The 23924-nt window shown below is 48.6% G+C and overlaps 1 protein-coding gene across 6 annotated transcripts in view; it reads left to right on the top strand.

Annotated features, from left to right (window-relative positions):
• The window catches only part of col16a1 (collagen, type XVI, alpha 1), a 779331-nt gene that overhangs the window by 743215 nt on the left and 12192 nt on the right, over window positions 1-23924 (top strand). For all 6 annotated transcript variants that reach the window (XM_072502210.1, XM_072502224.1, XM_072502220.1 and 3 more), the window contains 4 exons: window positions 2769-2813; window positions 7939-8139; window positions 14802-14868; window positions 19222-19395. In XM_072502210.1, coding sequence (XP_072358311.1) covers window positions 2769-2813; window positions 7939-8139; window positions 14802-14868; window positions 19222-19395 — 487 coding nt within the window. The remainder of the gene's footprint in view (window positions 1-2768; window positions 2814-7938; window positions 8140-14801; window positions 14869-19221; window positions 19396-23924) is intronic.

The raw sequence follows: 23924 nt of genomic DNA, 5'->3' as shown, positions 1-23924 counted from the left end.
CCTGTAAGGGGGCATGGGGGTCCCATAATGAGGTGTCCTCACTTGGAGGGGAGGGGGTAATACCCATGTGTGTGGGGGTGACATTGCCCATGGGTGTAGGGTGTAGGTGACCGACAAGCTCACTTAGAGATTGGGGCACCCTTTCAAAATGGCGACCCGATCGCTGCGTTCAGTTCTCCAATTATGAAAAAAATTCTAAGGGTGGGCCAAAACTGCCAGGGCCCAAAAAAGTGATTAAGTGCACGATCTACTGATCACTTTACGCCTGAAAGTCAGCGCGCCGTGGTGCAATGTGCCTGTAGATGCCAGGAGACTCCGCTCCCGGCGCCTACCCGGCTCGCTACGCTTCGCGAGATCTTGTAAGAAAATGAAAATCGCTTATTGTCACAAGTAGGCTTCAATGAAGTTACTGTGACAAGCCCCTTGTCGCCACATTCCGATGCCTGTTCGGGGAGGCTGGTACGGGAATTGAACCGCGCTGCTGGCCTGACTTGGTCTGCTTTTTTAAAAGCCAGCGATTTAGCCCAGTGTGCTAAACCAGCCCCTAAATGAAATGAAATGAAAATCGCTTCTTGTCACAAGTAGGCTTCAATGAAGTTACTGTGAAAAGCCCCTAGTCGCCACATTCCGGCGCCTGTTCGGGGAGACCGGTACAGGAATTGAACCGTGCTGCTGGGCTGCCTTGGTCTGCTTTCAAAGCCAGTGATTTAGCTGTGTGCTATAGTGATTGAGATGTAATTCTCGCCCATTGTGGCAATCTAGTCTAACTGTAATATGCAGTTTCTTGAGGTACCCGAGGTGTTGAGATATATTCCTTTAGCCACAAACAGGGACCAGATGGAACAGCACGCTTGGCGGTCTCTCAGGGGGGTTGGAAGCCCCCCAGGTGCAGGCCCTCTTGGCAGGGTGATATCCTGGCACTACTAGTGCCACCCAGAAATGCTGGCACTGCCGGCTTGGCACTGCCAGCTGGAAGTAGGCTGCCAGGGGTCAGGCTAGAAATACCAAGTGGCCAAGGTGGCATTTTCTTACTGAGAGGGATCGACCCAGGGATGCCATTTGTTCATGAGGTGAGGTGTGGGGGGAGCCCCAAGGACCCCCTTATATGTGAGTTGGGACTTGGTTCGGATGTCGGGTCATGGGGTCAAGAGATTGGGATGCCTTTAAAAATGGTGTCCCAATCTCTCTCTGCACTGAGGCGTTCTGTCGAGCGGGGCTGAGGCCCCCTATCTAACCAGAGTCGTGTTAGATAGTGTGTTTCTCGGCGCTGCGAATGCCGGGAGACACGTGGGTAAACACGCTCACTATGGGACTCTGTTTCTCTTTAGTTAGATCGGGCCCTAAGTGTCGTGAGATAGCGGTGGGGATCCCGCCAGGAGAGCTGGCGGGAATCCAGCAAAACCTGCTATAAATGACACCTAAAAACCTTTCCGTTCGATCATGCCCATAGTCTCCCAAACTGAGAATCTCGTTCCCTCATTTTTAAACAGTGACCCTAGTATTGAATCTCCCACAAGAGGAAACATCTGCTCCACGTCCACCCCACACCTATTCACCTCACTGAAATTAGCCCGTCAGAATGTGTGAAAAGCGTAATGCAGAAGAAAATCCTGCAAGAGAAAGACAAATCAGTAGGACATATTTAAAAACCTTCTACCTAAATGCAAGCAGTATACGGAATAAGGTCAATGAGCTGACAGCACAAATAGAGACAAATGGGTAAGATTTGGTAGGGTTACTGAAACATTGTTGCAGGGGGACCGGGACTGGGAGTTGAATGTCCAATGGTACTCAGTATTCCGAAAGGATTGACAGGATGGAACAAGAGGTGAAATAGCTTTAATGGTTAAAGAAGACATCAAGGCTGCATTAAGAAATGATATCGGCACCAAAGACCAAAATGTTGAATTGGTCTGGGGGGAAATAAAAAGACAAGGGAATAAACTGCCTGGTAGGAGTAACTTACAGCTCCCGAGCAATATTTCCACAGTGGGACATGGTATATAAACCAAGAAATAATGAGGGCTTGTGAGAAGGGCACAACAGTAATCATGTGTAATTTTAAGATGCACATTGACTGGATTAATCAAATTGGCAAGGGTAGCCTCGAGGGAGATTGTTTGATCCACATCTCTATTATTGCTGCTATATCATAATTCTTTGTGGCGATATGCACCTGCAGCTCACCAACGATACTTAGTTTACCCCTTGCATTCCAAACCCAGTCTCATCTGCCATTGTATCACCCCTAGCCCTGTCTGATCCCTCCCACATCTAGCCTCGTGCTATTTTTCTCACCCAGTCAGTCTCCTGTGCACCGTGTTCCCCCATGCCTTATGTTTCATCTTGGTGTCCATTCCCCTCCCCGCAGTTTCTTAATAACTCACAGCTCACTCTGATATCAGAACAACAAACAAAGACAAAACTCTTGTGCTCCCATTTCCTCAGCTCCAGGCCTTTATTTCAATTTGTTTTATCAGCTTGTAGCTTAACATCGAGTCAGTGATGGGGCGGGGATGTGTTAGGAGGGGCGGGTGGGGGAGTGATGGTGAGCTCATATTTCAGTGGTCGCAGTTAGCAAAGACCTGCTTCTGTTTAATGCTGGAATAGTCGAGCTGGGCTCCAATTGGCTACATCACAGAGCCTAACTGAAACCAAAAGGAAAAGATGTTGTGGTGGGCTTTGCAATTCTAAGTCTTTATCAGGCACGGGTCCTTCTGATATGTTCATTTGTAAATCTGTAATGTGTGTTCTTCCTGTTCTCGCAGGGTTCACCTGGTGTGGTTGGAATTGCAGGGACACCTGGGCCAAAGGTATGGAATAATACTGAGAGTGGATCATGTCTCTTGTCTTCTTTGTCAATTGAATGACTTGCTCTGTGGAATATCCAGATATCATCTGTACCTTTGTAAAGAGTGTTGTTTCCTTCTCCAGTATCTCAATAACAGTCATTCACTAAAGGATTCTGTTTGAGGATATACCCTTTCTACATGTGCCCCATGAGACGGATTTTTAAAAATTCATTTATGGGATGTTGACGTCGCTGGCTAGGCCAGCAGCCCTGCCTAATGGCGCTTGAGAAGGTGAAATGAGCCACCTTCTTGAATCATTACAGTCCGTGTGGTTTTACTTTATTTGTAGTGGTTTTGTGAGACTGTGTGGCTGCACGGCTTCTACTTGTAATTCAGAACCAATCACATTGCTGTGGTGCAAAATTCACAGCCAGCATTACTAAGACTAGCTTTCAGTTCCAAATGTATTAATTAATTGAATTAAAATTCCACCAGCTTCTGTGGTGAGATTGGAACCTGCATTCCCAGAAAATTAGCCTGGGCCTCTGAATTACCAGTTCAGTGACATTACCACTCTGCCACACCTCCCCTCAGGATGTAGAATCCAGTCCTGCCCTCCAGCAATGTTGCTATCTTTGGAAGTTTGAACTAGCTGCTTGGGTGGGTGACTTTCTTCCTAGTTTACGTTCACGGTGTTACAGTGGTCAGTACTTCTGTCTCACAGCACCAGGGTCCCGGGTTCAATTCCAGCCTTGGGCCACAGTCCAAAGATGTGCAGGTTAGGTGGATTGGCCATGCTAAATTGGCCCTTAGTGTCCAGGGATGTGCAAGTTAGGTTATGGAGATAGGGCAGGGTGGGGGAGTGACCCAGGTGGATTGCTCTTTCAGAGGGTGGGTGCAGACTTGATGGGCTGAATGGCCTTCTGCGCTGTCGGGTTTCTATGAAATCCAATCTAGTTCCTACTCAACAATGCCCAATCGCCGCTCAACACTGATTATTGGGAGTTTCGTGACAGGGACACAAGCCCTCAGGCCAACACCTCCTGCATCGCTGCGCCATGAGGTTTTTATCAGTGTGAACAGCTCTTAACATTACCATCAGGCTTGCAGGGTGTATTCAAGAGTCGAGCAGTGCAGATGGAATTCAGCACTGCTCACTGGTAATACCTTGTTTCAGTTTAGATGTGGTGGAGCAAATGATGAATTGCCTTGTTTAATGGTCAAAATGTTCCGGAAGAATTTTGAAACAAAGTCAAAGACAAGACTGAAGGTGAAGCCCAGTGTTGAGAAATAAAGGATTGCATCTATATTGTATCTCATCACAAAATGATATAATTTCTCATGGACAAACCATCAGGTTGAAGCACAGAATTTTGTGTTCAGTATTGAGATGAATGTCTCGTTCATCTGATTTTGGTGCCATTAACTGAGGGCCCAATATTGACCAGGAAACTGGGAAAACTTCCTATCCTGTCATGTGATGTTCAGCAACTCACTGGAAGAATCAGATATCTGTGATGCAACATCATGTTGTGTCATCCTTGAGCTTGTACAGAATCTAAAGTCACGACCTCCTACTCAGAAGCGAGCATGTTACCAAGTGACCCAAGCTGTCACTTGACATATGAACACAGGAAGTAGGAACAGATGAAGACCATTCAGCCACTTCAACAAAATGCTTCTTTCCTACACTATCCCCATATCAGTATTCACCAGAGAGAAGGAATTGGTGGCTTTTGAGTCAGGAGAAGGGTGTGTAGATAGCCTGGGTCACATTGAGATCGAAAAAAAGGTGTTGGGCGTCTTGAAAAATATTAAGGTAGATAAGTCCCCAGGGCCTGATGGGATCTACCCCAGAATACTGAAGGAGGCAAGAGAGGAAATTGCTGAGGCCCTGACAGAAATCTTTGGATCCTCACTGTCTTCAGGGGATGTCCCGGAGGACTGGAGAATAGCCAATGTTGTTCCTTTGTTTAAGAAGGGTAGCAAGGATAATCCAGGGAACTACAGGCCGGTGAGCCTTACGACAGTGGTAGGGAAATTACTGGAGAGAATTCTTTGAGACAGGATCTATTCCCATTTGGAAGCAAATGGACGTATTAGCAAGAGGCAGCACGGTTTTGTGAAGGGGAGGTCGTGTCTCACTAACTTGATAGAGTTTTTCGAGGAGGTCACAATGATGATTGATGCAGGTAGGGCAGTGGATGTTGTCTATATGGGCTTCAGTAAGGCCTTTGACAAGTTCCCTCATGGCAGACTGGTATAAAAGGTGAAGTCACACGGGATCAGAGGTGAGCTGGCAAGATGGATACAGAACTGACTAGGTCATAGAAGGCAGAGAGTAGCAATGGAAGGGTGCTTTTCTGATTGGAGGGCTGTGACTTGTGGTGTTCCGCAGGGATCAGTGCTGGGACCTTTGCTGTTCGTAGTATATATAAATGATTTGGAGGAAAATTTAACTGGTCTGATTAGTAAGTTTGCGGACGACACAAAGATTGGTGGAATTGCAGATAGCGATGAGGACTGTCAGAGGACCCAACAAGATTTAGATCGTTTGGAGACCTGGGCGGAGAGATGACAGATGGAATAGAATCCGGACAAATGTGAGGGAATACATTTTGGAAGGTCTAATGCAGGTAGGGAATATACAGTGAATGGTAGAACCCTCAAGAGTATTGACAGTCCGAGAGATCTTGGTGTACAGGTCCACAGGTCACTGAAAGGGGCAACACAGGTGGAGAAGGTAGTCAAGAAGGCAAACGGCATGCTTGCCTTCATTGGCCAGGGCATTGAGTATAAGAATTGGCAAGTCATGTTGCAGCTGTATAGAACCTTAGTTAGGCCACACTTGGAGTATAGTGTTCAATTCTGGTCACCACATTACCAGAAGGATGTGGAGGCTTCAGAGAGGGTGCAGAAGAGATTTACCAGGATGTTGCCTGGTATGGAGGGCATTAGCTATGAGGAGAGGTTGAATAAACTCTGTTTGTTCTCACTGGAACGACAGAGGTTGAGGGGCAACCTGATAGAGGTCTACAAAATTATGAGGGGCATAGACAGGGTGGATAGTCAGAGACTTTTTCGCAGGGTACAGGGGCCAATTACTAGGGGCATAGGCTTAAGGTGCGAGGGGCAAGGTTTAGAGGAGATGTACGAGGCAAGTTTTTTTACACAGAGGGTAGTGGGTGCCTGGAACTCGCTGCCGGAGGAGGTGGAGGAAGCAGGGACGGTGGTGACGTTTAAGGGGCATCTTGACAAATACATGAATAGGATGGGAATAGAGGGATACGGACCGTGGAAGTGGAGAAGATTTTAGTTTAGTAGGGCAGCATGGTCGGCACAGGCTTGGAGGGCCGAAGGGCCTGTTCCTGTGCTATCCTTTTCTTTGTTCTTTGTTCTTTTATCCCTTGTTATCTTTAATTTATCGAAATTTATCGATTTCTGTCTCAATGGCATAGCCTCCCCAGCCCTCAGGGGTAGAGAATTCCAAGGATTCACCAACCTCTTGAGTGAAGTAGCTTCTCCTTATCTTAGTCCTAAATGTCTTACCTTTTATTCTCAGACTGTGTGCCCTGCCCCGCAGTCCTAGACTCTCCACACCAAAGGAAACATTCTTCCTGCATCAACCCTGTCGAGTCTGATAAGAATTTTGAATGCTTTGACGAGTCATCTTTAATCTGTCGAGAATCCCTCTTGCAATCTACTTTCTAAGAAATTAGTTTGTCCGGAGATCTTTTCCTGTCAGGTCCCTGGAAGTTTCTATTGAACTGCCAGCAATGGCTCAGTTCTCTTGTCTCTGAGTCAGGGGGTTGTGAATCCATAGTCCCACTCGAGATCTGAGCAGCTAGTCCAGGCTGACTTTCCAAATGCAGTAAGAAATTGCTGCATTGTTGGAGTTGCCTCATTAAATCGAGGTCCCATCTGTTTTCTTGGGTGAATGTGAAGGATTCGATAGTATTATTTTGAAGAAAAACAAGAGGCATTTTTCTAAATCCCTGCCAACAATTATTCCTCAACCAACAAACATCACCGGGAAGGTATTTTCTAGTCACCGCCTCATTGATATTGGTGGGAGTTTGCTGTGTGTAATTTGGTTATCCCATTTCCTACACTTTCAAAGTAATTATTGAATGTAAAGCACTTTGAGAGGTCGTGAAAGACACTCAAGAAATGAAATCTCTTCCTTTTAATCTATCATTTCAAAGACCTGCCTGATTAATTAAGAATGTTATATTTTCCAAATTGGCCATCTTTTATGTACAATTTGATTCCAGGGGCTTTGAAGAGCCTCTGGTCAGGGTCACTCCTTCCTCTAATGCTCAGGGTGCCTTCCATCTTCTCCTGGTGCTGATAGCTCCTGGTTCCATCTCTTTCCTCACTATTGGAACAATCACCGGTTACAGAGCAGGGTCATGAAGGCCACATCATGATGCTTTAAATTATTTCTTAGTTTCTGGACACTGCTGGCAAGATCAGCACTTATTGCATATCCCAAGTTGCCTTGTGAAGGTGGTGGGCCTACATTTTGGAATGAAAGTTGCCAAAACTCCAGAGGACTATCGGTTGCTCTCCCTCTTTTTGTGGGCCACTACACCTCAGGCGAGGGGCAGGTTGAGAAGACGAGGCCTTCACGAATAACCTCAACCAGTATGGGAATTGAACCCTGTTATCATCGCTCCACATCATGAACCAGCCATCCAACCAACTGAGCTAAACCGACACAGTTTCTGAATGGCTGACAAGGCCACCTCAGATGAGAGTAAGCTTCAACCATGTTTTTATGGGTCTGGATCCAAAGAATACGTTTGTGGTCTTGTTATGCGAATCTGACTGTGCATATTGGGTATTCTATTAAGAAACCGAAATGCAGGCTCTTCAGGAGATTAGTGAACCAGTTCAGTTTTTAAGACAATCCAATGACTTCATGGTTATGTTTATTAATATGTATTTTTTGTTTCCAGCTTTATTAAATTGAGCTCCGTTGGGAGTTGAGCTCATGTTCTCTCGATGAATCTCGTCAATACCAAAAACTCTCAAAATCAACCTGTCATATTGTGTCCTGTTTATTCCTGGGAATGTGGGGGAGGAATCCCATCTCCGATGGAGAATTAATTTCTAATACTTTCTCCACATTTTTTCTCCCAAGGGTGAGCCAGGAACACCGGGTGAAAAGGGTGCCCAGGGAGCGAGAGGAGCACCCGGGATGTACGGAGGGTACTCGGGCAAGAGTAGCGGCCTGGGAAACCCAGGCCCTCCGGGTGCTCCTGGCGAAAGAGGATTGCCTGGCCCTGCAGGCCCTTCAGGTGTTACTGGAAGGACAGGAACACCTGGAACACCAGGAACAGCGGTAAGGAGTTATACTTCAGCTTGTGCCTCAGTGTCAGTCAGTTTTATGTAGTAAGTACAGCGATTCTTTCAGGAGATGTATGCTTACTCCTGGTTCTTTGGTAAGGACTGTAGCGCACAAAGACTCTGTGAGACGAATAGAGTGAGGTCGATGAGGCTTTATTAAGCGTGTCTGTTCCCCCGCAGCTCGATAGTAGAATGGCCTGCGGGGGAGGACTCCGGCTTCTTATACTCCGCCTTCAGGGCGGAGCTAGAGGTCAACGGCCAACCAGGACCCGGGATCTGTCAGCCAATGACATTAGGGCGTCCAGTCCCACATGACCCCCAATACATACTACCACATTCACCCCTTGTCAAAAATGAACCCGGCGGGGTGATGCTTCGTATGGTGGTAAGGGTTTACAGGGCTGGTCCTGGGAGGATAAAAAACATTCACATGGCAATACAGTATTGTACAATTTTGTCCTGTTTCATCTATTTACAGAGGGTATAGGGAGAAAAGCAAAATGTTCTTGTGAAAAGTCCATATTTTGATTTAGATCGACGCCACAAGTCGGTCGGGCGGTCTGGTCGTCCGTGTCGATCGCCTCGGCCCCGGTGGTGGTGGTGGTGCTTGTACCGGTGTTGTCGTCTCCGGGAGCCTTACGGTTTCAGCTTGGGCTTTATTCTTGGTCGGGCCTGAGGGGAGGGGAACCGATCCTCCTGGGAAGGGGGCGGTCGCGGGGTGCGGCGGTGGCAGGAAGGGGGGGGGGGTTGGGTGAATGGTGTCGGGGGGGTGTGTGTGTTGCCGGCGGGCGCCAGATCCCGCAGGGAGACCGTGTCCTGTCGGCCGTCGGGGTACTCCACGTAAGCGTACTGCGGGTTCGCGTGGAGGAGGTGAACCCTTTCGACCAACGGGTCCGCCTTATGTGCCCGCACATGCTTTCGGAGCAAGATGGGTCCTGGGGCCGCCAGCCAGGTCGGCAGCGACGTTCCAGAGGAGGACCTCCTAGGGAATACAAGGAGACGCTCATGAGGCGTTTGATTAGTGCTCGTACATAATAACGACCGGATGGAGTGGAGAGCGTCAGGGAGGACCTCCTGCCACCGTGAAACTGGGAGGTCCCTGGACCGTAGGGCCAGTAGGACGGTCTTCCAGACCGTGCCGTTCTCCCTCTCTACTTGCCCGTTCCCCCGGGGGTTGTAGCTGGTCGTCCTGCTTGAGGCTATGCCCTTACTGAGCAGGAACTGGCGCAGCTCGTCACTCGTGAAAGAGGACCCCCTGTCGCTGTGGACGTATGCGGGGCAACCGAACAGTGTGAAGATGGTGTTCAGGGCTTTAATGACTGTGGCCGCGGTCATGTCAGAGCAGGGAATGGCGAATGGGAAGCGGGAGTATTCGTCCACCACATTAAGAAAATATGCGTTGCGGTCGGTGGAGGGGAGGGGCCCTTTGAAATCGAGACTAAGGCGTTCAAAGGGGCGGGAAGCCTTAATCAGGTGCGCACCATCCGGCCTGAAAAAATGCGGTTTGCATTCCGCGCAGATGTGGCAGTCCCTTGTGACTGTACGGACCTCCTCTAAAGAGTATGGGAGATTGCGGGACTTGATGAAGTGGAAAAACCGAGTGACCCCCGGGTGGCAGAGGTCCTCGTGGAGGGTTTGGAGGCGGTTAATTTGTGCGTTGGCACATGTGCCGCGGGATAGGGCATCGGACGGCTCGTTCAGCTTTCCGGGACGATACAAAATCTCGTAGTTGAAGGTGGAGAGCTCGATCCTCCACCTTAAGATCTTGTCGTTTTTGATTTTGCCCCGCAGTGCATTATCGAACAGGAAGGCTACCGACCGTTGGTCAGTGAGGAGAGTGAATCTCCTGCCGGCCAGGTAATGCCTCCAATGTCGCACAGCTTCCACTATGGCTTGGGCTTCCTTTTCCACTGAGGAGTGGCGGATTTCTGAGGCGTGGAGGGTCCGGGAGAAAAAGGCCACGGGTCTGCCCGCTTGGTTAAGGGTGGCCGCTAGAGCTACGTCGGAGGCGTCGCTCTCGACCTGGAAGGGGAGGGACTCGTCGATGGCGCGCATCGTGGCCTTTGCGATATCCGCTTTGATGCGGCTGAAGGCCTGGCAAGCCTCTGTCGACAGAGGGAAGGTCGTGGTCTGTATTAGGGGGCGGGCCTTGTCTGCGTACTGGGGGACCCACTGGGCGTAGTATGAAAAGAACCCCAGGCAGCGTTTCAGGGCTTTTGGGCAGTGCGGGAGGGGGAATTCCATGAGGGCGCGCATACGTTCGGGGTCGGGGCCTATTATCCCATTGCGCACTACGTAGCCCAGAATGGCTAGCCGATTGGTGCTAAAAACGCACTTGTCCTCGTTGTACGTGAAGTTCAAGGCTTTGCCGGTCTGGAGGAATTTTTGGAGGTTGGCGTCGTGGTCCTGCTGGTCGTGGCCGCAGATGGTTACATTGTCGAGATACGGGAACGTGGCCCGCAACCCATGTTGATCAACCATTCGGTCCATTTCCCGTTGGAAGACCGAGACCCCATTTGTGACGCCAAATGGGACCCTTAGGAAATGGTATAATCGCCCGTCTGCCTCGAAGGCTGTGTACTTGCGGTCACTTGGGCGGATGGGGAGCTGATGGTAGGCGGACTTGAGGTCCACGGTGGAGAAGACTTTATATTGGGCAATCCGATTGACCATGTCGGATATGCGGGGGAGAGGGTACGCGTCTAGTTGTGTGTACCTATTGATGGTCTGGCTATAGTCTATGACCATCCTTTGTTTCTCCCCTGTCTTCACTACTACCACCTGCGCTCTCCAGGGACTATTGCTGGCCTGGATTATGCCCTCCTTTAGTGGCCGCTGGACTTCGGACCGAATGAAGGGCCGGTCCTGGGCGCTGTACCGTCTGCTCCTAGTGGCGACGGGTTTGCAATCCGGGGTGAGGTTCGCAAACAAGGACGGGGGTTGCACCTTGAGGGTTGCGAGGCCGCAGATAGTGAGTGGGGGTATTGGGCCGCCGAATTTGAACGTAAGGCTCTGTAGATTGCATTGGAAATCTAATCCCAGTAAGGTGGGGGCACAGAGTTGGGGAAGGACGTTTAGTTTGTAGTTTTTGAACTCCCTCCCCTGCACCGTTAGGGTAACTATGCAGAATCCTTGGATCTGTACGGAGTGGGATCCTGCAGCTAGGGAAATCTTTTGTGCGCTGGGGTAGGTGGTCAAGGAACAGTGTCTTACCGTGTCGGGGTGGATAAAGCTCTCCGTGCTCCCGGAGTCGACTAGGCATGGTGTCTCGTGGCCGTTTATTAGCACCGTTGTCGTCGTCGTCTGGAGTGTCCGGGGCCGAGCTTGATCGAGCGTAATTGAGGCGAGACGTGGTTGTAGTAGTGGAGTGGGGTCCGTTGTTGCCGTCCAAGATGGCATCGGGGATGAACAAAATGGCCGCCCCCATACATCGCACGTGGCTGGGGGGTCACAAGATGGCGGCGGGGGTGGACAAAATGGCCGCCCCCACGCGTCGTAGAGGTTTGGGGTGGTCCAAGATGGCGGCGCCCTTCCTCCCCTCGTGGTGGCCGGGACCCAAAATGGCGGCGTCTGCAGATCGCACATGGGGCGCTGGGGGGGTTGGGGAGCGTTAGGACCGCGCGGGGCTCCCTCCTCTCCAGGGACAGCGGTGGTCGGGACCCAAGTTGGTAGCGCCGGCGGGTCAGACGTGGAGCGCGGGGGGGGGGGTTAGGGGGGCTTGAGAGATGGCCAGAACTCCCTCTTCTCCGTGGGGAGTGGTGGTCGGGACCCAAAGTGGTAGCGCCGGCGGGTCATACATGGGGTGCGGGGGGGGGGGGGGGGGGGGGGTTGGGGAGCGTAAGTGGTGTGCAGGGCTCCCTGTTCTCCCGGGACCGCGGTGGTCGGGACCCAGAGCGGCTGCGCCAGCGGGTGGGGAGCGTAAACGGCTTGCAGGGCTCCCTGTTCTCCCGGGACAGCGGCGACCTCGCGGGACCGGCACACAACCGCGAAATGGCCCTTTTTCCCGCAGCTCTTGCAGATTGCTGCGCGGGCCGGGCAGCGCTGCCGGGGGTGTTTCACCTGGCCGCAGAAATAGCAGCGGGCGCCCCCGGTGCGACTTGGCGTCTGAACCGCGCAAGCCTGTGGGGTGTCCGGGGGGGGGGGGGGGGTGGGTTTGTCGCGACGGGTACGTACGGAGCCCAATGGGCTGCCGTGCGGTCGGGGCCGTAGGCGCGCGTATTACGCGCGGCCACGTCTAGGGAGGCTGCTAGGGCCCGGGCCTCTGAGAGTCCTAGCGACTCTCTTTCTAGAAGTCTTTGGCGGATTTGGGAGGAATTCATACCTGCCACAAAAGCATCGCGCATTAACATGTCCGTGTGTTCATTTGCGTTCACCGAAGGGCAGCTGCAGGCTCGTCCCAAAATCAGCAGCGCGGCGTAGAATTCGTCCATCGATTCTCCGGGACCTTGCCGTCTCGTCGCGAGCTGGTAGCGAGATTTGGTTAACTGGGCGGACATAGAGACTTTTCAGTGCTGCGAACGCCGTCTGGAAATCCTCCGAGTCTTCGATGAGGGAGAAGATCTCCGTGCTCACCCTCGAGTGCAGGACCTGTAGTTTTTGGTCTTCTGTGACCCGGCCGGTGGCCGTTCTGAGGTAGGCCTCGAAGCAAGTCTGCCAGTGCTTGAAGGCTGCTGCCGCGTTCACTGCGTGGGGGCTGATCCTCAGGCATTCCGGAATGATCCTGAGCTCCATAGTCCTTTTTAGGCACGCTTAATAAATTGTAGCGCACAAAGACTCCGTGAGACGAATAGAGTGAGGTCGATGAGGCTTTATTAAGCGTGTCTGTTCCCCCGCAGCTCGATAGTAGAATGGCCTGCGGGGGAGGACTCCGGCTTCTTATACTCCGCCTTCAGGGCGGAGCTAGAGGTCAACGGCCAACCAGGACCCGGGATCTGTCAGCCAATGACATTAGGGCTTCCAGTCCCACATGACCCCCAATACATACTACCACAAGGACTGAACCATTTCATTGACTTAGCTAGTTCCAGTGTGGACCAGTTTTCCCTACATCCTTCCTTTACATTCATTGGATACTCTGAAGGCCTCAAAATATCCCAATAATCTATTTGCATTGGGATGGTGTCCATTTGCACTGAGTAATGTCAGTGATTCTGCTGAAGGGGGTGGATCAGAGGCCAAAACCAACAGAAACATCCTTTCAGAATTATACCCAACAAAGATAGGAGATTTGGAACCGGGGAGGTCATTCAGCCCTTTGATTATGCCTCATCTGTAACTCAACTTAACCTGCTTTGGTTATCTAATCCTTAACGGCCTAACGTAATAAAAATCAAAAGGTTATTTCAATTGATCTCAAGTATACACTATCTTTGGTGAGGACGTTCCTTATTCCTACGACCTAGATTCCAGTAACATCAGCAAAGTGGATCTTCCCCATTCAGAGATGATGAAATAGAATTTGGGTTCTCCTCTGCTTATTCTACATCCATAAGTCTGCGACTGCACATGCATCCGCATAGAACCACATCTGCTATTATTGGTCCAGCTTTTCCAAACGGTGGCTGCACTCGCCATGTTTCTGGCCCCCAATTCCCGATGTTCACTGCACCTAGGATAGAGTTCCATAGATTTCAGTGAAGTAATTCCTCCTCATTTCTGTTTTAAGTCTGGCACCCCTTAGCCTATAACTAAGGCCTTTCGTACTAGAATGTCCAACGAGCAGAAGCATTGCTCTACGTTGCGCATTCCCCTTTCGCACCTTCCATATCTCAATTAGATCTCCTCTCATTCTTCTAAACTCCTGCAAGTTTCGGCCTAAAGTGCTCTCCATAAGACAAATCCTTCATCCCTGGAATCAATCTTATGAATCTTCTCTGAACCGCCTCCATTGCATTTCGGTCCCTATGATATTCATCGCCTTCACTGTGAGTTCAGCAGCAAATTGGAAACACCAAGAGATTATCAGCTCAGTCACCAGAAGAAATAAGTGTCCTCCTCCAGGTCTCAGGAGGCAATTGTGTTCTCCCCTGCCCCAGGCTTTCTATTTCCTCCCAAGAGACAACCCTAAAACCTCCTCGGCCGATGAACAGCCAGAGAGCCACATAAAATTCCTCTCACGGGAGTCAGACCTTTTAACAACGCGTCTGATGTTAAAAGGGGACTGCTGATGGAAACTCAGCTGATGGGCACCTCCCGCCCGAGGCCTGAACACAGTTCATTTTCAAGCTCCCCTCCTGCCCCTGAACTCCTCCTGCCAACCAGAAAATTGAGGCTGGTTCTAGAAAATGATGAATAATTGAACACTTAACAGCCTCAATTGATGCAAGGGCAGATAGGCCAGCCTGCTTAAGAGTAAAATTGCAGAGAAGTGAAGGCAGATGGGAGCCCCACTGATGGGAGTCAATGAAATCTGTAATTTCATGACATTTTAATGTAATTATTTTGTTAAGCCCACACCATACTAATATATAAATCATCGTAAAGCACCTCAGCAGTGGGTAAATGTCCTGTGAGCTGAAGCTGAAAAACTAAACGTGTTCATGATCCTTTTGCACAAAGGGAACATTCCCTCGTGCAGTTTCCAGAATTCCTGCTTCTCCATTCAATCAAGTGACACTTTCTGAAACTAAGGCATCAATCTTTGATTCCTTCCCGCAGGCTGAAAGTGTTAATTTTGATGAGATCAAGAGGTTAATAAGACAGGAAGTTACAAAAATCTTTGATGGTGAGTAAACCTTTTTATTCGCAATCCTTCATCTCCTCCAGTTGTCACTGTGATGTTTTTTGCTTTGTGGATGAGGATGGCTTCAAAGTGTAGTGTCTCACAAAGAACATTAAGCTATATTTTTGACACAGCTAATTTATTAACACTACAATTAAATAGATTCAAATTGCTAACTAGGTTTTACAAGACTACAGCTAACAAACTACGATTCTATCTTCAGAGCTTCTGAAAACACGACTACTCTCTATCCCGCCTAATCACCTACTCCCTGAATCAAGGGTGTCACGGGATCCACGTGCATGCTCTTGATCCCCATGTAGTGGTTGGATGCATTCACATTAAATTGTTAGCCTTTCATTTACCGTGCAATATACATATTGTCACAGCAGACAATGGGATCTGGGAACCGATATACCAGGGTTTACTCGTCGTAATTTCCAAGTTCCTAAACTCGGTCTGACCACCCTGATGGGCTGCTGAGTGGAAGCTAGTTAGTCTTCCACACCCGCTGACCTTTGTGTAGAACGCGGGGATAACAACCTCTGAGCCTCGCTCACACATCTCCTATCAGTTGGTGAGTGGCACTGATAACGGCTGGCCTCTGGGAACCAAATTCACTCGTATTCTAAAGCGTGTAACTCATAAATAATCTCACTGCATTCCGAAGAGAATTTGTATCTTATCACAGGAAAAATGTTGCTTCATGCCATCCTTCCCTCCAATTCTAGGTACAGCTCCTCTCCCCAAACATAGGTACAGCTCCTCTCCCCAAACATAGGTACAGCTCCTCTCCCCAAACATAGGTACAGCTCCTCTCCCCAAACATAGGTACAGCTCCTCTCCCCAAACATAGGTACAGCTCCTCTCCCTAAATATTGGGACAGCCCCCCCATCTCAAATTTATTTGAAAATATTTTTATTCAACAAATTTTCAACAGTTTTACAAAAACCCCACAAATCCCCCAGCCCACCGAAACTACCCCCCCGCACATCAACAGTCAATGGTAACCAACTCCCGAAAGTGCACGGTAAACAAACCCCAACAATTGTAGACCCCCCCTCCCCCAGAGCAAATTTCATCTTTTCCAGGGTCAGAAACTCCAGCAGGTCCCCCAGCCACGCCGAGGCACAGAGTGGAGAAGCTGACCTCCACCCGCCCGCGAGCAATCAGTGAGGCGAAGGCTAAGACATCTGCCCCCGCTCCCACCTGCAGTTCCGGCCCGGCCGAATATAGCTCACACTACCTTCAGCTGCATCAGCCCCAGCCTTGCGCACAAAGTTGGGGCATTTACTCTCCGCCGCGCCTCGCACCACAGTCCCTCCCCCAACGCCACCCCAACTCTTTTTATCCCACTTCGCCTTAACCCCCTCCATGGACACTCCATCCTCTTCCTAAATCCTCCCGTAAATCGCCGAGATGATCACCTCTCCAGATCCTTAATTTCCTCACTTCCCATCCCCGGAGCCTTGCGTCCATTCTCCCCGTCTCAATCCCATGATTCCCCCTAATTGACATCCCCCCTGACCCTGCTCAGAATCTAAAATGCTGCCTAAACTGCCCCCGGATCCTCAACGTGGCCACCCCCACCACTTGACTCACCGAGTACTTCCCTGAGGCCATCGGGAGCGGCACCATTGCTAGTGCCCACAACCCTGACTCCCTACAAGAACCTGCCTCTATCCTCACTCACAAAGCCTCCCCCTCCCTACTCCACCCACGAAACTTCTCTGCATTTGCCACCCAATAATAATACATAACATTTTGGAGGCCTCCCTACCAAACTAGTGAAATTAAACTCTTGAAGCCCTGCCCAAACCCGGGCCAACTGTACCCCCAGATACCTAAAATGAGACGTGCCAGCCAAAATGACAGCCCCCCCGCACCCCCGCTCTCACAAGACCATAAGACATGGGAGCAGAATTAGGCCACTCGGCCCATCAAATCTGCTCCGCCATTCAATCATGGCTGATATTTTTCTCATCCCCATTCTCCTGCCTTCTCCCCATAACCCCTGATCCCCTTATTAATCAAGAACCTATCTATCTCTGTCTTAAAGACACTCAGTGATTTGGCCTCCACAGCCTTCTGCAGCAAAGAGTTCCACAGTTTCACCACTCTCTGGCTGAAGAAAATCCTCCTCATCTCTGTTTTAAAGGATCGTCCCTTTAGCCTGAGATTGTGTCCTCTGGTTCTAGTTTTTCCTACAAGTGGAACCATCCTCTTCACGTCCACTCTATCCAGGTCTCGCAGTATCCTGAAAGTTTCAATAAGATCCCTCCCCCCCCCCCATCCTTCAAAACTCCGAGTACAGACCCAGAGTCCTCAACCATTCCTCATACGACAAGCTCTTCATTCCAGGGATCATTCTTGTGAACCTCCTCTGGACCCTTTCCAAGACCAGCACATCCTTCCTTACTACGGGGCCCAAAACTGCTCACAATACTCCAAATGGGGGCTGACCAGAGCCTTATACAGCCTCAGAAGTACATTCCTGTTCTTATATTCTAGCCCTCTTGACATGAATTCTCACATTGCATTTGCCTTCTTAACTGCCGACTGAACCTGCACGTTAACCTTAAGAGAATCGTGAACAAGAACTCCCAAGTCCCTCTGTGCTTCTGATTTCCTAAGCATTTTCCCCATTTAGAAACTAGTCTATGCCTAAATTCCTCCTTCCAAAGTGCATAACTGCACACTTTTCCACATTGTATTCCATCTGCCACTTCATTGCCCACTCTCCTAGCCTGTCCAACTCCTTCTGCAGCCCCCTTCCATCCTTAATACTACCTGTCCCTCTACAGATCTTTGTATCATCTGCAAACTTAGCAACAGTGCCTTCAGTTCCTTCTTCCAGATCATTAATGTATATTGTGAAAAGTTGACCACCACCAATGCCTCCACAATCTCCTCAGCTATCTCTTTTAGAACCTGGGGTGTAGTCCATCCGGTCCAGGTGACTTATCCACCTTCAGACCTTTCAGTTTCCCCAGAATTTTCTCCTTAGTGATGGCCACTGCACTCACCTCTGCCCCCTGATTCTCCTGGAGCTCTGGCATCCCACTGGTGTCTTCCACCATGAAGACTGATGCAAAGTAACTATTCAGTTTGTCTGCCATTTCTTTGTCTCCGGAGGGGAGATCACAAAGTACTCACTTTTCCATAAATTCAGTTTGTACTCCAAAAAAGTCTCAAATCTCTGGAGCAACCCCATTATACTCCCCACCGAAGAGCTCGGCTCCAAGATAAATAGCAACAAAGCACCTGCATATAAGGACACCCTATGTTCCACCCCTCCCCCTCACGATCCCCTTTCACAACCCCAAGCTCCTCAGTGCAATGGCCAAGGGCTCTCTATAGCCAATGCGAACAGAAGGGGACTTGGGGCATCCCTGCCTCGTACCCCAGTGCAATGCAAAATACCCTAACTTCATACAACTTGTGTACACGCTCACCATCGGCTTCTTGTATAGCAGCTGCATCCACACCACAAACTTCAACCTAGTCCCATATTTCTCCAATATTGCCATCAAATTACTCCACTCCACCTGATCAAACACACCCACAAACTACCCTGAAACGGGACATAAAAGTCCGAAAATCAGAGACTCTAGCAGGAGCCATCTAACATGCAACCTCCACCTACATTCTGCCATTAGAAGTCGCCCCCTGTTCTCCCCAAATATAGGTACAGTCCCACTACCCAAATATACGGGCAACCTCTTTCCTCAAACATAGGTGTAGCCCCTCGCTCCAAATATATGTACAGCCCATCTGCCTAAATATAGGGACAGCCCCTCTTCCCAAATATAGGGATAGCCCCTCGCTCCAAATACAGGGACAACCCCTGTACCCAAATATAAGTACAGCCCCTCTCCCAAAAATAGGGGTTGCTCTTTAATGCAACTTAATGAATAAACTTCCATTTGGCACCATCCGTCTTTGCCACTGCTGTTGTTTTTTACCTTTCAATCCCAGGTGATGTGCCACTAAAATATCTTAGAGATATTGATTTGACATCACAGAGTGAATTCTATTTGGTTGAATGCACCTTCAAACCTAGTCTTGGTTGAGGTGGAACTGGGATCACAGCATTAACCCCAATGTCTCCTTTTCAATTTACATTCTAATTATCCCCAATGCTCTATGCTGTTCTTTGAGCAGAGGAGGTGTTCTGTGCAGGCTTGGGTCCTATCTCCCCTTGAATTGCAGAGACCAACCAGACTATCACCGTTCTCCAGTTGTAGTTTTTGAAGGTGTTCCCATCGTTTCCAGTCACGACTGGAAATTCAAGCTGTATAGTGATCAGGAGAACCGACTGCAGCTCACTCATTGGCCTACGTTCTGCTTTCTAGAAAGGATGGCGTACTACCTAGCCAGAATACGTGCTCCAGCAGATTTAACAAGCCCAGGAAGGCCAGGACCCCCTGGCAAGATTGGAGTCCCCGGACATCCTGGACAATCAGGCCAGCCCGGATTGCCTGGACAGAGTGGAAGAGATGGACGGCCTGGGATACCTGGGCTGAAAGGTATAATTTATTTGAAACATTTGGGTACTCGAGAGCTGCGTTCATGTTACAGTCTATGCGGTGCATGAAGATTTTTGTTTTATTACAATGTTTATGTACAAGAATGCAGCTGATAGTACGCAATATAATCTGCCCTTGGATCTGCTCTTCAAGTGCTGTACATATCCTCGGAGTTTCGATGGACACAGTGTAGAAAGAGCTTTACTCTTTATCTAACCCTGTGCTTTACCTGTCCTGTGAGTGTTTGATGATGGAGAAAGTGTAGAGGGAGGTTTACTTTGTATCTAACCCCGTGCTCTGCCTGTCCTGGGAGTGTTTGATGGGGATGGTGTCGAGGGAGCTTTACTCTCTATCTAACCCCATGCTGTATCTGTCCTGGGAGTGTTTGATGGAGACAGCGTTGAGGGAGCTTTACTTTGTATCTAATTCCCGTGCTGTATCTGCCCTGTCAGTGTTTGATGGGGACAGTGTAAAGGGAATTGTACTCTGTATCTAACCCCATGCTGCACACCTTTGGATTGTCGGAGGACGCCGGGGCACCCGGAGTGGACTGGGAAAATCGGGTTGATAGTGGATCCCAAGAAAAATAATTTGTGGAATGTCTAAGAGATATTTGGGGGGAGCAGCTTGTGACAGAGCCTACGAGTGAACATGCAATTCTGGATATAGTGATGTGTAATGAGGCAGACTTGATTAGGGAACTTAAGGTGAAGGGACCCTCAGGGAGCAGTGACCACAATATGATGGAATTTACCCTGCAGTTTGTGAGGGGGAAGCTTGAATCAGAGGTAACTATAGACCAGTTAGCTTAACTTCGGTAGTAGGGAAGATGCTGGAATCTATCATCAATGAAGAAATAGCGAGGCATCTGGATGGAAATTGTCCCATTGGGCAGATGCAGCATGGATTCATAAAGGGCAGGTCGTGCCTAACTAATTTAGTGCAATTTTTTGAGGACATTACCAGTGCGCTAGATAACGGGGAGCCAATGGATGTGGTATATCTAGATTTCCAGAAAGCTTTTGACAAGGTGCCACACAAAAGGTTGCTGCATAAGATAAAGATGCATGGCATTAAGGGTAAAGTAGTAGCATGGATAGAGGATTGGTTAATTAATAGAAAGCAAAGAGTGGGGATTAATAGGTGTTTCTCTGGTTGGCAATCAGTAGCTAGTGGTGTCCCTCAGGGATCAGTGTTGGGCCCACAATTGTTCACAATTTACGTAGATGATTTGGAGTTGGGGACCAAGTGCAATGTGTCCCAAGTTTGCAGACAACACTAAGATGAGTGGTAAAGCAAAAAGTGCAGAGGATACCGGAAGTCTGCAGAGGGATTTGGACAGGTTAAGTGAATGGGCTAGGGTCTGGCAGATGGAATACAATGTTGCCAAATGTGAGGTTATCCATTTTGGTAGGAATAACAGCAAAAGGGATTATTATTTAAATGATAAAATATTGAAACATGCTGCTGTGCAGAGAAACCTTGGTGTGCTAGTGCATGAGTCGCAAAAAGTTGGATTACGGGTGCAACAGGTGATTAAGAAGGCAAATGGAGTTTTGTCCTTCATTGCTAGAGGGATGGAGTTTAAGACTAGAGAGGTTATGCTGCAATTGTATAAGGTGTTAGTGAGGCCACACCTGGAGTATTGTGTTCAGTTTTGGTCTCCTTACCTGAGAAAGGACGTACTGGCGCTGGAGGGTGTGCAGAGGAGATTCACTAGGTTAATCCCAGAGCTGAAGGAGTTGGATTATGAGGAGAGGTTGAGTAGACTGGGACTGTACTCATTGGAGTTTAGAAGGATGCGAGGGGGATCTTATAGAAACATATAAAATTATGAAGGGAATAGATAGGATAGATGCGGGCAGGTTGTTTCCACTGGCGGGTGAAAGCAGAACTAGGGGGCATAGCCTCAAAATAAGGGGAAGTAGATTTAGGACTGAGTTTAGGAGGAATTTCTTCACCCAAAGGGTTGTGAAACTATGGAATTCCTGGCCCAGTGAAGCAGTTGAGGCTCATTCATTAAATTTTTTTAAGATAAAGATAGTTTTTTGAAGAATAAAGGGATTAAGGGTTATGGTGTTCGGGCCGGAAAGTGGAGCTGAGTCCACAAAATATCAGCCATGATCTCATTGATTGGCGGAGCAGGCTCGAGGGGCCAGATGGCCTACTCCTGCTCCTAGTTCTTATGTTCATATGTAACGGTATTACAATTAAATAAGGGTAAATACAAAGATATGAGGGAGGAACTGGCCAGAGTTGATTGGAAAAGGAGCCTAGCAGGGAAGACAGTGGAACAGCAATGGCAGGAGTTTTTGGGGGTTATTCGGGAGGCACAACAGAAATTCATCCCAAGGAGGAGGAAACATGCTAAGAGGAGGACAAGGCATCCATGGTTGACAGGGGAAGTCAAGGACAGCATAAAAGCAAAACAAAAAGCATACAAAGTGGCAAGGATTAGTGGAAAGCCAGAGGATTGGGGAGCCTTTAAAAGCGAGCAGAGGACAACCAAAAAAGCAATAAGGGGGCAGAAGATGAAATATGAGTGCAAGCTAGCTAGTAATATGAAAGAAGATAGGACAAGTTTTTTTCAATATATAAAAGGTAAGAGAGAAAATGGGAACCTACGCAAGGAGTCGGAGAAAGATGGAGCAAGGACAAAAGCAAAAGGTAGAAAAGTGAATAAGAAAAGTGATAGGTGGAGAAACCAAGGACAAAATTCAAACAGGACAGTAGAGAAAAATATTGGGAGCAAGACAAGCATTGTGAAAAAGACAAACTTAAAGGCTCTGTGCCTTAATGCACGGAGCATTTGTAATAAAGTGGATGAACTGATCGCGCAGATAGATATAAATGGGTACGATATAATTGGGATTATGGAGACATGGCTGCAGGGTGAACAGGGATGGGAACAGAATGTCCCAGAGTTCTCAGTATTTAGGAAGGACAGGCATAAAAGAAAAGGTAGTGGGGTGGCACTGCTGGTTAAAGAGGAAATTAACACAATAGTGAGAAAGGAATGAGCTCTGACAATGTGGAATCTGTATGGGTAGAGTTGAGAAATACCCAAGGGACAAAAAACATTAGTGGGTGTCATATATAGACCCCCAAACCGCACTGGTGAGGTTGGGAATGGCATTAAACAAGAAATTAGTAATCCATGTAATAAGGGAATATCGGTGATCATGGTGATTTTAATCTTCACAGAGATTGGGCAAATCAAATTAGCCGCAGTGCCAGAGATGAGGAATTTCTGGAGTGTATACGATGGTTTTCTTGACCAATATGTGGAGGAACCAACTAGAGAGCAGGCCATCTTAGACTGGGTACTGTGTAATGAGAAGGGAATTATTGCCAATCTGGCTGTACGAGACCCCTTGGGAATGAGCGACCATAACACAATAGAATTTTTTATCAAGATGGAGAGTGAAGTTGTTGATTCGGAGACTAGGGTTAATAGAGGATATGAGGCGTGAGTTGGCCTTGATAGATTGGGGAGAGTTACTTAAAGGGATGACAGTGGATAGACAATGGCAAACATTCAAGGAACGCATGGAGGAATTACAGCAATTATTCATTCCTGTCTGGCACAAAAGCAAAGGGGGTAAGAGGGCCCTTGCAGGGAACATAAAGACTGACACTAAGAGTTTCTAGAGATATGTGAAGAGGAAGAGATTGGTAAAGAGAAATGTAGGCCCACTGCAGACAGAAACAGGGGAATGCATAATAAGGGACAAAGAAATGGCTGAGCAATTAAATACATTCTTTGATTCTGTCTTCACAAATGAGGACACAAATCAGATCCCAGAAATGTTGGAGAATGAAAGGTTTAGTGAGAACATAGAACATTACAGCGCAGTACAGGCCCTTCGGCCCTCAATGTTGCGCCGACCTGTGAAACCACTCTAAAGCCCATCTATACTATTCCCTTATTGTCCATATGTCTATCCAATGACCATTTGAATGTCCTTAGTGTTGGCGAGTCCACTACTGTTGCAGGCAGGGCATTCCACGCCCTTACTGCTCTCTGAGTAAAGAACTTACCTCTGACATCTGTCCTATATCTATCTCCCCTCAATTTAAAGGTATGTCCCCCCTTGCTAGACATCACGAGGTTTAATGAGAGGGAAGAACTGAGGGATATCAACATGAGTAGAGAAATGGTGCTGGGAAAACTGATGGGATTGAAGGCGGATAAATCCCCAGGGCATGAGAATCTACATCCCAGAGTGCTTAAGGAGGTGGCTCTGGGAATAGTGGATGCATTGGTGGTCATCTTCCGGGATTCTGTAGACTCTGGAACTGTCCCTGCAGATTGGAGGGTCGCTCACGTCACTCCGATATTCAAAAAGGGAGGTAGTGAGAAAGCAGAGAATTATAGACCAGTGAGCCTAACACCGGTAGTGGCAAAAATGCTTGAATCCATTATCAAGGACTTTATAACGGAACATTTGGAAAGCAGTGGCAGGATCAGTCAGAGTCAGCATGGATTTATGAAGGGAAATCATGCTTTGCAAATCTGTTGGAATTCT

This window comes from Scyliorhinus torazame, chromosome 1, assembly GCF_047496885.1.
Source record: "Scyliorhinus torazame isolate Kashiwa2021f chromosome 1, sScyTor2.1, whole genome shotgun sequence".
Lineage (NCBI taxonomy): Eukaryota > Metazoa > Chordata > Chondrichthyes > Carcharhiniformes > Scyliorhinidae > Scyliorhinus > Scyliorhinus torazame.
The sequence above is the reverse complement of the archived record's forward strand: the minus strand, read 5'-3'. Positions and strand labels throughout refer to the sequence as shown.